Source organism: Osmerus eperlanus, chromosome 18 (genome assembly GCF_963692335.1).
Source record: "Osmerus eperlanus chromosome 18, fOsmEpe2.1, whole genome shotgun sequence".
Lineage (NCBI taxonomy): Eukaryota > Metazoa > Chordata > Actinopteri > Osmeriformes > Osmeridae > Osmerus > Osmerus eperlanus.
In genome coordinates this window covers 3010093-3024915 of record NC_085035.1, presented here as the reverse complement: position 1 = coordinate 3024915, position 14823 = coordinate 3010093, and the positions used below count along the sequence as shown (strand labels likewise).

At 45.9% G+C, this 14823-nt stretch overlaps 3 protein-coding genes and 1 non-coding gene across 4 annotated transcripts in view; 1 reads left to right on the top strand and 3 right to left on the bottom strand.

Annotated features, from left to right (window-relative positions):
* Positions 1-153: 153 nt before the first annotated feature.
* Positions 154-224, bottom strand: trnag-ccc (transfer RNA glycine (anticodon CCC)). The gene has a single exon. It is a non-coding gene; the product is annotated as a tRNA-Gly (tRNA).
* A 95-nt stretch (positions 225-319) lies between these two features.
* Positions 320-2662, bottom strand: dtwd2 (DTW domain containing 2). Its single transcript, XM_062484161.1, has 6 exons — positions 2330-2662; positions 2044-2134; positions 1854-1948; positions 1489-1696; positions 1080-1208; positions 320-760 (listed from the first exon to the last, which is right to left on the bottom strand). The coding sequence occupies exons 1-6, from the start codon at positions 2506-2508 to the stop codon at positions 548-550; spliced, it is 915 nt and encodes a 304-aa protein (XP_062340145.1). The 5' UTR covers positions 2509-2662; the 3' UTR covers positions 320-547.
* A 1023-nt stretch (positions 2663-3685) lies between these two features.
* si:ch1073-398f15.1 (cardiomyopathy-associated protein 5) lies at positions 3686-7596 on the bottom strand. Its single transcript, XM_062484550.1, has 2 exons — positions 6957-7596; positions 3686-6457 (listed from the first exon to the last, which is right to left on the bottom strand). The coding sequence occupies exons 1-2, from the start codon at positions 7085-7087 to the stop codon at positions 3910-3912; spliced, it is 2679 nt and encodes an 892-aa protein (XP_062340534.1). The 5' UTR covers positions 7088-7596; the 3' UTR covers positions 3686-3909.
* Positions 7597-9034: 1438 nt separating this feature from the next.
* Positions 9035-14823, top strand: part of LOC134039020 (homer protein homolog 1-like) — a 17797-nt gene continuing 12008 nt past the window's right edge. The window contains exon 1 of the mRNA XM_062484753.1: positions 9035-10281. Coding sequence (XP_062340737.1) covers positions 10277-10281 — 5 coding nt within the window. The 5' untranslated portion in view covers positions 9035-10276. The remainder of the gene's footprint in view (positions 10282-14823) is intronic.

Here is a 14823-nt window from a genome sequence, read left to right as displayed (position 1 = left end):
CAAATAGAAAGCACGAGTTTTGCATACGATGGCTAAACTAAATACGTTCATACTTGCTCGTAGGTTTTAACGGTTTGCTTGTCTTCCTATCTAAATCAAAGCCCTCTCAGAACTTGTATCAAATAATATGTCGACCGAGTGGCCAAAAACTCGTGCGCCGCCCGGGAATCGAACCCGGGTCGCAAGAATGGGAATCTTGCATGATACCACTACACCAGCGGCGCTCTGATATAACCGGAGATCTATGTTTATAAATAGATCTATCGTCAAAAAAGGTGCAATTGCTTTAACATTTTATAAAGTTTGTTTAATCAAATGCTAAACGGATGTTTTTATTAATAATTTATTATTTAATTCATACAAACAAACCAATTTCAATCAACCTAACAATTTATGCACAGTGTTGTGTCAGGGTAACAAACTGATTTTTAAACACTGCATTATATATGTAATTGGTTAAAGATAACACACAGATAATACAAATTTTAAAGTGCCACTTTTGCTCATTATGTAAAACAAATATTCAAAATGTCCTTCCAGAAAGTCATTAGGTCTTTTTCCCGCTCTGGGCATTTCCCCCCCATCTTGGACAGACCTTCTGGTCAGTGACAAGTTTCTCCATCCTCTTAATCTTCCGCTTGTTCTTGGGCATAGGCTTGTCATACATGCCATTTCTCAGCAGGTGTTCTTTACTGTGGTGCACTTGGGCTCCGTGCTGCAACTGGAAGGAGCAGAGAGCATTCAACGGCTTCAGCAGAACCTGGACAGAGAGGAGGAGACTTTTTAGAAAAACGGTCGTAACTAAATCACTCAGCTAGAAGACTATCTGTACCAGCCTCTCTGCAGACTAAAAACCATGGTTGGAAGGGCATTCCCATGTGCTTTATTTCCCCCCCAACAGGTTTGTTATTGTTAATTTAATTGTGTCGTTTCTTATTATTATTGTATATTATTTTTTATGATTGTACCTTTTACTTTTTACTGTAGTGTTTTTAGTGTAAGAACGGCACGTTACAAATAACATGTATTGTTATCCTTCTGTTCTGGAATTCCTTCACAAAGGTCAGTTAGTGATATACCTGCTGGATGTCCTTGTTCCTCTCCAGAATGGATAAGCTAACAGCAGCACACTCTAGGGTGGACAGGCAGATATTTGTTGGTTGTGTACGAATGACATACTGGCTGGAAAGAGCCTTACTGAGCTGCACCTGGGGAGGGAAAATCACAAAATAAACAGACAGCCTTTTTAGGGTTTTCTTTTGTTTCTGTAGCACAGGTAAGTACAAGTGCAGAGAGATGCATTAGAACTTTTCTTGGCATCTGAGCGGCAAATTTTTTAATGCTTCCCCTCACTTCACATCTGAAAAGGTTTCTCTTCCCGCTAATCCAGAACAAACGTTTTCAATCCTATATTCTAAATCCCACAACTGAAACTAGCGCAGACATTCAAGCCATGAATAGGCACACGCTGGATGTGTCAAGGCATACCTGTCTAGGCAGGTGAAGCATCGTGTTTCTGAGAAACATGTCTTTGGCCTGGCTCCAGGTACCATCTATGATGATGACATTGTGTCCTGGTGTCTCCAGGTCTTGGTGTTCCTGGGTCTGAACCAGCTCTTCCAGATTCTGAGCATCTGGACCGGGGTACAGAATCAGGGTTCTGCTATCCCTGCACACTGCTGCCAAGTCTGGGTTTCTGAAGGGAAAAGGGTGTGTTGTGTGAGAGTGGAAGGGATCAGAATCATATTTTAGATGTGTAACACAATTTGAATGTGTATGAGGTGAGAGAATACTTTCCAGTAAAGTACAGGCCATACACGCTCTAAACAAGTGTTTAATAACATCTTACAAACCTTTCTTCATTGAACCTCCTTCCGATCAAAACTTTACATTTTCCTGGAGGCAAACAGGCAGCAAGCAGGGGGACTGTACGAAGCACTCGACTTTCCTGAAAACACGAAAAAAAACGGTTATAATTGCAGCTCCCATGTAAAGCGAGAATAGCTTAAATAAAACGGCCATGAAGAAAACATTTGTTTTTACCTCGGCCGGGTGCTGCACAATGTACAGACATGTAGAGACCTCAAGGGGGTGTACTGGCAAGAACGGACAAAGGCATACTTTCTGTGGACGACTGACAGGAGAGGGGAAAAGGGGAATGAATGAAGCTTGTAGACAGCATCAGACAACAGAATCGGTAAATACACTTAGTCTTTTTAACCATTGGCCTTCAAAGGCTAGGTAGGTACAAACAAAGACATTGCAAAGTGTAGTGTTGGTTTTTAGCTATAGTATTCCTCCACAATGCAGGTAGTCACCAAAAGCTTACCAGCATCGTAGACATGTGGGGCGCCTCTCACAAACTTCTACCGGCAACGCAGCCAGATCCTCGAATCCGTCCACTTCTACATCTTGCAAGGACCGGGTATCACACAAATTAGCAGATTTATCGGAATCAGAAGGGTCATTTAATGAAATATCCGAAATACAATTGCATGTTGTTTCCATCTCTCACTGTGAAGACTAATAGACTATTGCCATTCGTGTATTTGGGTGGGTTCAGAATGTGACTGTAACTGATATGGTGAATGTATATTGCCCCCTTTTGGTCTGGAGTTAAACAGTAAAGCAATATTTTTAATCTGACAGCGAGATGGCACTGTAGTCAAACTAAAATTGTAATGGAAAGTCAGAAAAACATCTGTACTTGCAATAGGCTTAGGAAAACCAACCATAAAATATACCAACACAATACCTATTTCAGTCAACAGGAGATATTAAAAACTTTCTGTTGCTGCTTGGCAAAAGGTTATTTTCACAACTTCTGTCCTTCAATGGCATGCACAGTGGGAGAGGAGTTGCAGTCTGCTGGTCAAGGTGGTGGTGTCAGGCTCAAAGCCAGAGAGGGTTATTTATAACTGTCTATGGAGTCAAGAGGAGGGGGGATCTTAAGATCCAACATTACTCTCCCCAATCTCTTTTCCCTCTCGTCTGTCTGTCTGTCTGTCTGTCTGTCTGTTTGTCTGTCTGTCTGTCTCTCTCTCTCTCTCTCTCTCTCTCTCTCTCTCTCTCTCTCTCTCTCTCTCTCTCTCTCTCTCTCTCTCTCTCTCTCTCTCTCTCTCTCTCTCTCTCTCTCTCTCTCCATCCATCCCACCCTCTCTCTCAATCTCTGTCTTTGTCTCTGTCTCTCTCTCTGTCCCTTCCTTCCTCCCTCCCCCTCTCTCTCTCTCCATCCCACCCTCCCTCCCTACCTACCTACCTACCTCCCCCCCCCTCTCTCTCTCTCTCTCTGTCTCTCCCTCCCACCCCACCCACCCTCTCTCTCTCTCTCTCTCTCTCTCTCTCTCTCTCTCTCTCTCTCTCTCTCTCTCTCTCTCTCTCTCCCAGCAACCTTCAGCAACACGCTCAGGCGAATGTAAAGGCTGAGACCACCAGCCCCAGTCTTCCTCTCCCGGGGCCGTCTGTGTGAGTGGCTACTCTGCTTTTAACGATCCTCTCCATTTCCTCTACCAGCAGCCTTCCCTTCAGGATACATTCTTCCCTATTGCTCTTCCCCCGACCATTGACACACACGGAGGAGATAAACCTTCAGGTGTATGTCCAGTACCTTCTGCTCAGAAGAATCTGAGACAAACACCCATCCAATGAGATATGGTTAGAATACTGTTGATTGTACTGACGGGAATAGGGTGGGAATTATATTTTTAATAGTAACATACAAACACAGAGAAATATTTATTGAGATCAAATTTATACATGTGCCATATGCGTCGTATGAACGAAGCAGTTTTGGCAGAGGACTTATTGTTATCTTTTCTGTAAGAAACTTAATCGACATAAAACCACGTTTACATTGCAATTAATCATATTTTCATTTGATTTTGGGCTTAATTTCCTCGCGGAAAATAGTTAGAGGATGATGCATCGTCCATGCTGTCTGTCTGGCTCAGCCTTAGAGGCCACAGGACTATTTCCTGAGTCTGTTTTAGCTGATTCAGTTACGCCAGCCCCTCCTTTCTCTGGCTCGACCTCTGTTTCAGCTGATTCGGCCGATTCGCTCTCTGCTGTTTCTAATCTAACATCTCCTTCAGCCGGTTCTCCGTGACAGTTCTCCTTCCGTTCTTCAGCCTCGGCCACCACAACCTTCTCCTCCTCAGGAGGAGAAGACACAGCCCCTGCTGTTTCCTGGTTGCTTTCCTCGCCGTCCACCGGCTCAGTCTCCGACGTCCGAGTCACCTGCCCTTGGTCTGTATCGTCGTTATCTGCTATGGGGAGCAATGCATCTTGGGAAGGGGCAGGGGGCGATGATGACACGTCCACCTTTTCTGTCTCATCTCCATCCCCCTCTCCCTCGTCAGCAGTTTCAGCCGGCGAAGCTTTTTCTTTCTCCTCCTCCCTCTGCTCCTTCCCTTCAACCCCCTCTCCCTCCTCCGCAGTTTCTACGGGGGACAGAGGGGTTAGGTCCAGAGTAGCCTTAGGAGCTGTGGTCTTTCGTCTGGGCGGGGCTACCAGCTTCAGGGGCTTCTGATTGGTTATGCCGCCGTCAATCTGAGAAGGTGGTTGTTGTTGTTGAACTTTCTTATTAGGGAGGGCTTTACCCTTCTGACCTGGCGCGATACACTTCTGTGAGATTGCCGGGATCCCAGGCTCCTCAGGAACGCTCGCCTTACCGACCCCTTGTGTGGAAGACTCTGACTCTGAGCTTGGTTTGAGTGGCTCATCTGCCGGTTGTGTCTTACCATCCTCCGCGAGAGCTTCCCCTGGCGCGTCGACCTGAGTCTGAGGATCCTCCGGGGCCTTTGTGAGGTCTTTTTCTTCGGCTTTCACTTCCTCCTCGGTCAGTTCGGTGGCATTTTCCTCCGATAACAACGGGGGGAACGCTTCGGCGTCGCAAGGAGAGGAGCTGGCGCTCGTCCTGAAAAAATCAGTTATTTCCTCTTCAATTTCTGGCATGTCTCCTTGTGTTTCTCCTTCGTGGGGTTGTGAGAGAAGCTTGTGTGCATTTTCAGTCCACTTCTGAAGCCTCTCCTCTTTGATGCGGCGTTCCTCGTCTGGTTCCATGTCCATGACTGGTGTCTCGTCCTTCAGGACGAACTTCTCCAGGTAGCCCCTGGCCTCTCGGTCTGACTGTCTGCTGTGGAAGGACCTTTCAGAGGCCACGCTCTCTGCATCCTCTTCCTTTTCCCTACTCCCTACGGCCTCCTCATACAAGTCCGTGTACAGGAAGGCCATAGCCTTGGGCTCATCCAGAAGAGCGGGATCAATGATTTTAGGGGGTCCCGGAGAGAGGAAGATGGGGGTTAGGACATCTTCCTGGCTACCAAACAGAGACGAACCACTCTTTTTCAGAGGAGACTTGGAGAATGCACTTTTGTCACGGTTGCCATTCTCCTCTCCCTCGAGAAAGCTGCCGATGTCATCCGTGCCCCCATAGAACACCTCATCCAGATGATCGCTGGCGATTTCATCGCCACTGACGGCCACTGCGCCACTCTGGTCTCGAGTCATGGGAGCACTGGTATCTCTGGGCTGGTCTTGGTCTTCACCTGCCTGGTTCTCTCCTCCGGCCCCTTCTCCAGTCTCTTCCTGCCCCTCTAAGGTCACAGCAGTTGGGGCTCCTGGGGATGCCTCTGCATCCATCAAGGTAAACGTTTCAAAGTAGTCTGTGTCGATTTCTGCTCCTGTCCTTGGAGGTCTGGCCACTGGAGCCCCTGGTGGATCTGTCCCGTCGGGCCTAGCGAGGTGTGAAGCCCCAGGGGAACCCAGGCTCTGGACTCCACCTGGCTCTGTTGGTGCCTGCCCCGACACCGTCACGCCAATGCAAGGGTCAAACACTTCATCGCTGTCTATGTCAGTGGGTTTAGCCACGGGGGTCTCCTCCAGGAATGACAGATTGTCCTCCATTGCTTTGCTTTCTTCCTCGTCCACCGACGCCAGCTTTGGCGGGACCACGATGTTGAGGATTTCGGAGCCCTCGGAGACGAGCCGGAACAGGCGCTGCTCCTTCTCTTCCCGGGTGTCGTCCGCTCCCTCCTCCGCCGCTTCTCCCTCGCCTTTCACGTTGGGTAGGGAGACCCCCACCAGCTCTGGCCTCGCGGCGACTCCCTCCGAGTCCTCAGGGTCCACCAAGGGCGTCTCTCTGTCTGCCCGGCTCCTGCGTCCGGCGTCCCTCTCTCTGGTCCTCTTCCTCCTGACGATCTTCTCCTCGTCCATGATGAAGATGATCCTGCCTGCGACTCCGGACCCCGGTGTGACAGACCTCTCCGTGGCGGAGGAACAGAACTCCAAAGAGCTGCTGCGGCCGTCGGACACCCAAGGGGTGGAGGTGCGACTGGGGGTGGTCTCCCATTGGATGCCGCTGTCTTCGCCCTGCACGGTTACCATGGAGAAAGAGGGGTCCATCATCAGACACTGAAGCTTAGGCCGGATGGTCGAATCATGGACGGCCTCTCTTAAACTGGGAAAAGAGAAGCACATTATATTTATACAAATACAACAATGGTAGTGAGGTTAAAGTGTTAGTAAGGAAAAAGGAGCCAGGCCAAATAGAAAGCCCACACACACACCCACTCACACACACGCTCACACACACATCTCTTTCTGCTCCTCTTACCCTCTGTCCTCTGTACGGTTAGTACATGTAGCAAGAGTGTTTGGAAACATACACAGGCATTTGCTCAGTGGCTATCAATCACTTAATAACACTGTAATTTCCAATGGAATGCCATGTCACACAGTATTGTAGACATCATCACCCACAATCTTCAGGGGTGAGATGAATGAGAGGTTACAACTAAACTAAAACTGCTATTATTATGCATCTAGATACACAGGAACAAAAGAACCAAATAACAATCAAGAGAACGGAATAAGGTGCAATACATTTTTTTTATTTACATGTGTAAGAATGAAAAAAAAGGCATAGTTTGTGTTAAAATAATGATGTAGACTGTTACCTGTTACTTAGGTCCTCCACTTCATCACTGATTTCTCTGCCTTCCTCCCCTGATATTGCCACACCCTGTAGCATTGTCAACTGAGGATCTGCATCTATCCTTACACATTCCTCTGACAAACTGGTATCCATTTTTGAAAGGTCTTCTCATCTAATTCCTTATGGCTTCTCACTCGAGCTCAGCAGCGTTGATGGCGCTCTAAAAGCAGCTTGCTCTGAGATTTCTTGCTCAGCGTGATCTTGAAATAGAAAGCGAGGCATCCAGTGTTTCATTTGAGTCGTCCACGACATGGACATGGGGGTGTATTCATCATCAGTTTACCCAGACACATCTATGCAGAATGTCGTGGAGAGCAATTAAATGCTATCGCTGGAATTCACTCATCTCTTTTCTTGAAGGAGAAGATCATTGCAAGCCAGGTTTAATAGCCTCAACATTATGCAGTAGTAGCACTATCTTTGGGGAAAAAAACACTCTTGTTTCTTGCCAGCTCTAAAAATAACTATTGTATCCAATGGCACAAGGATGTTTCCAGTCTGTCACGAAAACCAAGGGTCATTTAAGGGGTGATTATTGATAAAGGATCATGGATGCCAATCAAACTTGGCAGCACCATAGCCCACAATAAATAGATTATAGAGGTGAGAGGATCTGGTTAAGAGTCTTCACACTCATATGCAAAACATCTACTTCTCTCTTGATTGCTCTGCCTTTCTCTGTTGCTCAACATGTATAACAACCATACATCAATCTATTAATATAGTTGATTTAAAAACAACTAGAATCCTTTAGCTTGTGAAAGACTCCTTTGGATAGGACGTCAGAGTGTCACCTGCCCGTATCCATCTTCTTCTTGTAACGTGACACACACACTGGCCTGGGAATGCTGGAGTTCGGAGGGGTGGACTGGGTACTATTGCTACGCACGAAAAGGTATCACTCTCCGGTAATCATCTTTGAGTGAAATACATTTGCTGTAACAGATACCAAATCTGCTCACGTCATTCCTCCCAACCGCAAAGCTTGACCACATGCCGGAAAAATCTAAACCGCTCGAACAGGATAGAACGTTCACAGTCATCCTGGAGCCAACAGATCAGGCAACATGAAACTTTTTTGGATGGTTTCAATGACTGGGGGGGGCTGGATTAAATAACAGTGTGCCCGTGGTGTGGAACAAATTTGACAGGCTCTCACGTGGTGTTGATGTTGGTTCAGGCTAAAAACAGGCATCCCTGTACCGGTGTGAATACAAGGGCCCGATGACTCGCTTCCCCTCCGAGACCTATTGCCATGCCAACACACTCACTCACCAAGTTGTAATGTCCTACCAGCAAAGAGCCAATTTAAAAATACATGCACCAGCACCAAAACAAGGCCCAAATGACTCATTTTAACAGTGCATCCATTGCTCTTTTCGTGAAAGTACATGGAAATGAGGGTGGGAGGAGAAAACATTTGAAGGTTGCTATGGTGATTTTACATTGTAATTATGTTGATGCTAATAATGTCCCTGACATCCAAACTCTTATGTGCTAAGCATTTGAATTTAAAGCCATTCTAGCCTGCTCCTTCGTTAATTTAATGTGAGACCACACCAGTATATTGTACATTTTACGGTTGGTGTTGTGCAGTCGAAGATTCAAATAATGTGGTTCTTTGCCTCTGTATCTAGGTATGTAATTGTATGTAATTGTCAATTTCATTATGTTCTGATCCCGTCTGGCATGCTGCGAATACTGACACCTTATGTCCACAAGGTGGCCGTCATCAATTGCAAAAGGAATCTTTGGCATGAATAGGTCGGTTTTAATTGCAGTGTAATACTTATTTAATATAATATATATGTATTTTATGAAAACCAAAATAATAGGACTATATTAGGGTTGAGCATCAGGGTATTTTTTTTCAATATGTAAATATATGTTTCTTTATATTACATTATTAATCATATATCTTTGTAAGGATGCTAAAGATGATTTATCTCTCATCGCGTCAGATTTTAAAGCATGACGTTGATACGGAGGGTGGCGTGATGACGTTGGCCAATTTACCGCTTTTGGTGAACAGAGGACCAACAGACTCCGAGGTAATGAATGGGATGAGAGCCATGGATGAGAGCTGATGCAAGGATACTGATCGGTGAAGAACGGAATCAGTCGTTCGATGGAGCGAAGAGGCAACGATTTGACGGATGCTTGCTTTCTGTACAGTATCAAAGATTTGACCATTTGTAATTTAACTCGGACTGTGCTCCTCTTTTCATGAAGCTTAGATTAGTCCTGTAAGAGACTGTGCTACTGATGGAGCCTTAAGTGAGAATGCACCAAGTATTTCCGTGTTAACAGACTTGAAATGAAACCATCACGACAGAAATTTTGATTATTTTTAACCAGAAATCATGCGTTTGGTATTGCTTTAATTTGTTTGGTTATTTTAGTAGGGTACATGCACTGAAGACTACCCTCTGATATGTGGAATGTCTAGCTAGCCAGGGGAGGGGGATTTTGATGGCACTTACGACGCCAGGGAACTGCAAGAAGCAACGAATACATTTTGGATTTATAAGCAGTAGACATTTAGTATCAAGTATGAAGTTGGAATGAATGTTCAGTTGTAGTTTTTTTTAACCAAAGGAAAACTATGTTTGAGCAGCTGGCAAGCTCCAGCGAGGTATCGTCGTAAAGAGTAGGCTACGTTAAATACCAGAAGGCAACGGAGGATGAGCACCAAACTGCTATTGCTAGTTACCCCTTACCGAATGGATATTTAAGTTGATTTTGAAATTAGGATGGGACAGTGTGTAGTCAATATAAATACCTGGATACTTCCTGCATAGCTACTTTTTGCCTTTCAGTTGAAAAATAGCAAGTTCGCGGCACGCGCCTCATTGACGCTTCATGACAGAGCCTGTCAATCATGTATCTTCGTCTCGAGCTAGCAGCTTAGTAGATATTCTCTTTCTTATTCCCATTGTCAATGGACATAATTGAGCAATGCATTTCATGATGCTCGCTAGCTAGCTAGCTAACGTCAATGCTGATGTTTTCTATCATCATGCATGCACTGACACGCTTGTTTGGATGAGCCAGAACCAACACCCCCATCATATTCAAAAACAGATCAGTAAGCCATGTCGGACTGAGGTGAACCGTGCACCATACTATTTGGAGTCCACTGTTTGTCAAGCCACAAACATAGAAGCTGCGAACAGCATCTCAGGAGAGGAAAATACTTGGTAACAACACAGATTGTTCACGTCTTTCTCGGATTCCTCTACGACCACGGACGAAATAACTCCGACCTCCGCACCAAGCAAAATGGGGTACGTATCGCGCAACACAGCTAACGTTAGCTGTTTTATGGCGTTTAACCCGTTTTAATCCCCGACAGTGTTGTCTGTTTACAGATTTCGAAGAAGACTGATTTGTTTCTAATCATTTGGGTTTTGACACACACTGGCCACATCATGCTTAGAGTTGGTTTGCTACTAGTTAACTCCCCTCTAGCTATATTCTATAACTGGATCACCTACGGTCCAGTCTCATGCTGGTGTACTCGGTAATTCACGGGACATGCACTTTCTTTCACTGTGAGTTGTGCTTTTATGGTGTTTTGATATTACTGTACGAATTCAAATGCACGCTATCTAGGTGCAAACTTCTATCGATGGCACTGCATTACTAATTACAGTGAAGTACTATGTGGAGGAGACTTTCCACTTAATCTCTAGTCCGTAAATCTGTAATTTATTTGATGATGGAAAAGGAAGTGTTTATGATATTACTTCAATCGGATTGTAATAAGATGAGGAATACCTGGTCATGGTACTGTAGGAGTGGGATCGTTTCTTAAGTCTTAGTTTCATTTTGAGGGATGGGTATGGTCTGGCGTATGGAATGCTACGGCTGAAAGAAATGTCAGACACGAAAATGTGTTCCCAAAATGACACCTAATCTGGGTCCTGTGACTGTCAGAGTTAGCAGTTACAGCGTTAGTGCAGAAGGTAATGTTTTGCATAACGGATTCATGTACATGAGCACTCAAGCCTGAAACTTATATGAGTTGGCAGCTATCATAACATATCTGAGTTACGCATATAGTCAAGCTTACACTGAGGCAAATACCTTTACAAAGCTTGTAGTGAAATGGTGGTTTGCCACAGCTCAAATCTGAAAAGGGTTTGGTATTCGACTTCTAATACGAGGTTCTAAGTAGTTTAGATGTATTACAGTTGGTTCCTGCTTCTTTTCTGTCTCCTCAGGACACCAGCATTTGCTTGATACTGGCTGCGGTCATTGTAGGCTTATCAATGTCCTGTAGTCAAATTAAGAATCAAATTACAAACAAAGCTGTGGCGAACTCGGTCAACAATTAAGTTAACATTAAATAGCCTTTATTTTCCTCAAAGAAACCACGTTTTGCACAACTGATGCATCCATTAGTGATTTCAGATCAAACGGATCTTGTCAAATAGTGCTTTGGAAGACAGACTGTACAAACGATAATTTCGGGAAACTTTGCAAAATAGTCATCCTAACCGGAGTGCATCCATGTTAACGCATTTTAAGACCTACTGAACAGAACCTACCTGAATCAGATTTGACTTTGCAACTGTTGCCAAATCAACAATGTGTGTGGCTGTGTCTGAGCACAGACAACCTGCTGAACCTAGTTAGCATCTGTGCCACATCGCTAATGTAGAAAACGGCTCCGTTGCCAAACACACAGGGTGAAGACATGTCAACTTAACCCTTGTGTTATCTTCAGGTAATTCTGACCCATCAGTCATTGTGACCCACCGTCGTATTGCGACAAATTTACCGCATAAAAGTGAAGCATTTTCTTTTAATCGTTGGGCTGTCTCAGACCCCCCACACTGCAAAGGTTAAAACAAAATTATTTTTATTTGTTTTCGTATTGGGTAAAATTGGGTAAACACAACGATGGTTCGTTATGAACCTTTGGGTCATGTGACCCGAAGGCAGCGCAAGGGTTAAAGCCACGGAAAGCCCACCCTTGAAACGCAGAGGGGTCCCCAGGCACAGGTGAGCAGAGAGTGTGAAGGGACAGGGAGCTGTTGGAGAACTCACCTGCTCTCTGGGAGCAGATGGAGCCAGCATCGCCCCGCGGCCTGCCTGCTGGATGTTAACAGTGGAGAGGAGATAGGAGAAGGAAGGGCTACAACCAGCGCAGCGACAAGGAAAATCCCCAAAGCGGTTCAAACTGTCAGTTTTTCCAGGGCCCCTGACAAACCAACATATACAGGACCTGAAAGTCAACATACGTAGGAAGAACACGGTGTGTTTAGTGTGTGTGTGTGTGTTTAGTGTGAGCGCTTTTGTGACCGGAAACCACACAGATCAAAGTCTGACATATGGGTATTTTGAACGAGTGTTTGCCAAGCCCTTGCTGCCTCCCCTCTGCGAGTGGGTAAACTGTTAGGGAGATGAAGGGATTTGATTGGCGGATTGAGCATGTGGGAAGGAGAGGGAGGGGGGAGGGAGGGAGGGGGAAGGGGTTGGAGGACATTCGCGGCTCATGATCAGCCCTGAGTCATATGGTGGTTACCATGGCGACGTGGCAGCTAAGTTAGTAATGCAGGGATTTTGAGTCCGTTAAGCACAGACCTGACACAGACGCCCGAGTTTCTCCCGGTGAATTTCATCAGTCATCGTTTGCTTACAGTTTAATGACCTGTATTCTTCACACCCAGCAAATGTATCCCAATGAACTCGGATTTCATTCAATGTGATGTGGTGGGAAAACATTGAAAGTTGCCAAAATGCTGTTTAAACCCGTCACAGCGGGCATATCCCAATATATCCATGTGGTTTGGTTGTATAACTTCCAAGAATAAGGTCTCCGCTGAAACAGCCAGCCAGAGGCCACAGAAACAGCCAGCCAGAGGCCTAACCGTCCAGAGAGAGTAGCAGGTGCTGGATCTCATCTGCCTTCATCTCCACCATGATTAAGTAAGGAGCGAAATGAATAGCAGGTCAAATGAGCCTTCTCCAAGAACTTCAACAGAAGCTCTGTGGAGAACAGTTAGGCTAAACCCAGGAAGGACCAGACCGACTCAAGAGTGCAAACCCCAGGTCATGGACAAGAGGAGTATTTACTGACCACACACAGATAAAGAGCATAATTGGAGACTGTGCCAGGGTACTTTACCCTTTGGCCATAGACAGTACCTCCCTTTGTCTGTCGCTATGCAAACACATGGTCGGGGGCATGCACGAGCTGCTGTGTGTGGAGGAGAACTGCTGATCTGATAACATCTGCAGTCAGATTCCTCTGGCATGGCACTCGTCATTGAGCCTTGCATGCCACAAAACAGTCCATTGTCGAAAGGATTATACAGTGACAATAACTCTCTCGCGCGCACACACCTGGCACCTGTCTGATAGATGACGGGGACAAGGGCTCTAAGCAAATGTTGGTTGAAGAGGAAGTTAAGTTTTCATGGCTTTAATGGGCATCAGTTTGTTTTATCTTTGCCATCAGCGCTATTGTTTCCCAATAAGACTGATATGCACTCGAGCACTGGGGGACCAACCTTAACTGCCCCTTAGTTTTTTCTGTTCGCTACAGAAACTCCCATTCCCGATCCATCCATTAACAATAGCTTTCGTGCTTTGGACATCGATTCCTGTCTTTAATCCCCGACCAGAAAAGTAACATCTTTTCCAAATGTTTCTGTTAGAACGGGCAGTGGAAGTGCTCCCCTTCAGTAGCCGTAGCACTGAGCTACGAGAGATACGCTCCATATTTAGCTGACACCCCTGTGACTCTACCTTGCAGTGCAGTCAGAGTGAGTGCACTTCCACCCTCACATCACCGCTGCCTCTCTGATTAACAGAGTCTGTCTTAAATAACAGCTGCCAAGCCCCTCTTTTTCTGCCAGCTTAATTAACACGTTGGGACAGGCGGGGGGGGGGGGTGGTGGAGTGCATAACTTCCACGCTGTCGCAGAGAAGACCCTGTGGATATATGGGAGAAATTTTTCTCGGAGCCAAGCAATTAAAGCTTTCTCCTCACAGGACGCCAGATTGTCATCTCGTGACAGAATGAAAATGAAACGAGGCCCTGTCGAACGAACGAGCAGCTGTCTTGGTTGTATGAAAATTGTGCTGGCATTTACCAGCTAATTGTGCTGGCATCACACTCAGCTACTGGTCTGAGAGGACCAGTAGCTGAGTGTGACCTCCAGTAGGGAGGGAAGAACCAAGCCTAACAAGCCCAGGGAGACCTCACTCTGGTCGGGCAAGGGCCACTCTTTAGAGACCCTCTTCTCTGGTTCGTCCAGCCTAATTAAGCCCAAGATTGTGTGGGTTTATTAAAGATAAGGGAGGGATGGAAGCGGCCAGAAAGGGCTCTGCTGGCCCCTATCCTTCTAGTGATGATCGGAGAAAGGTAGTTATGGAGACGTCATCGTCGGAGGTTAAGCTAGCCTTCTGGATAGTTCCGAAAAGTTTCGTATCCATGTAGTGCCTCTACATGACGTCAGGCATAACCAGCCCTGCACTGACTTTCCTGTTAGGGCCTGGACACACACCGTTTTTCTAAAGATAGAGACCATTGTAGTCTAGTCTAGTTAGTATCTTTATCACCGACTTGACTTGCTTCTCAACAAGGAAGGTAAGGTTGAGGTTCACTCTGGTCGTGAGTGTCTTTGGAGTGGAGATTCAGTCGATGCATCCTGAACGGCGCTCCTCGCTGTGCGAGGATAGATTAAAAAAAGATGGTGATTGAAGAGCAATTCTGAGGGAGCAATTTGCCGCCATGATAAAATGCGATCGCCATAGAAAGGGCGGCAGGCAGAGAGGAAGCACCCACTGTCCTTTTCACCGTCCCAATTATAGGA

Bases quoted from the DNA above. Each gene is read 5' to 3' on its own strand.
- dtwd2 (XM_062484161.1), bottom strand. From the start codon at position 2,508: ATGGAAACAACATGCAATTGTATTTCGGATATTTCATTAAATGACCCT. The intron at 2,135-2,329 runs GTAAGCTTTTGG...CTCTCCTGTCAG, and splicing joins CCCACATGTCTACGATGCTG to TCGTCCACAGAAAGTATGCC. The intron at 761-1,079 runs GTATATCACTAA...CTCTCTGTCCAG, and splicing joins GGAACAAGGACATCCAGCAG to GTTCTGCTGAAGCCGTTGAA.
- si:ch1073-398f15.1 (XM_062484550.1), bottom strand. From the start codon at position 7,087: ATGGATACCAGTTTGTCAGAGGAATGTGTAAGGATAGATGCAGATCCT. The intron at 6,458-6,956 runs GTAACAGTCTAC...CTCTTTTCCCAG, and splicing joins GTGGAGGACCTAAGTAACAG to TTTAAGAGAGGCCGTCCATG.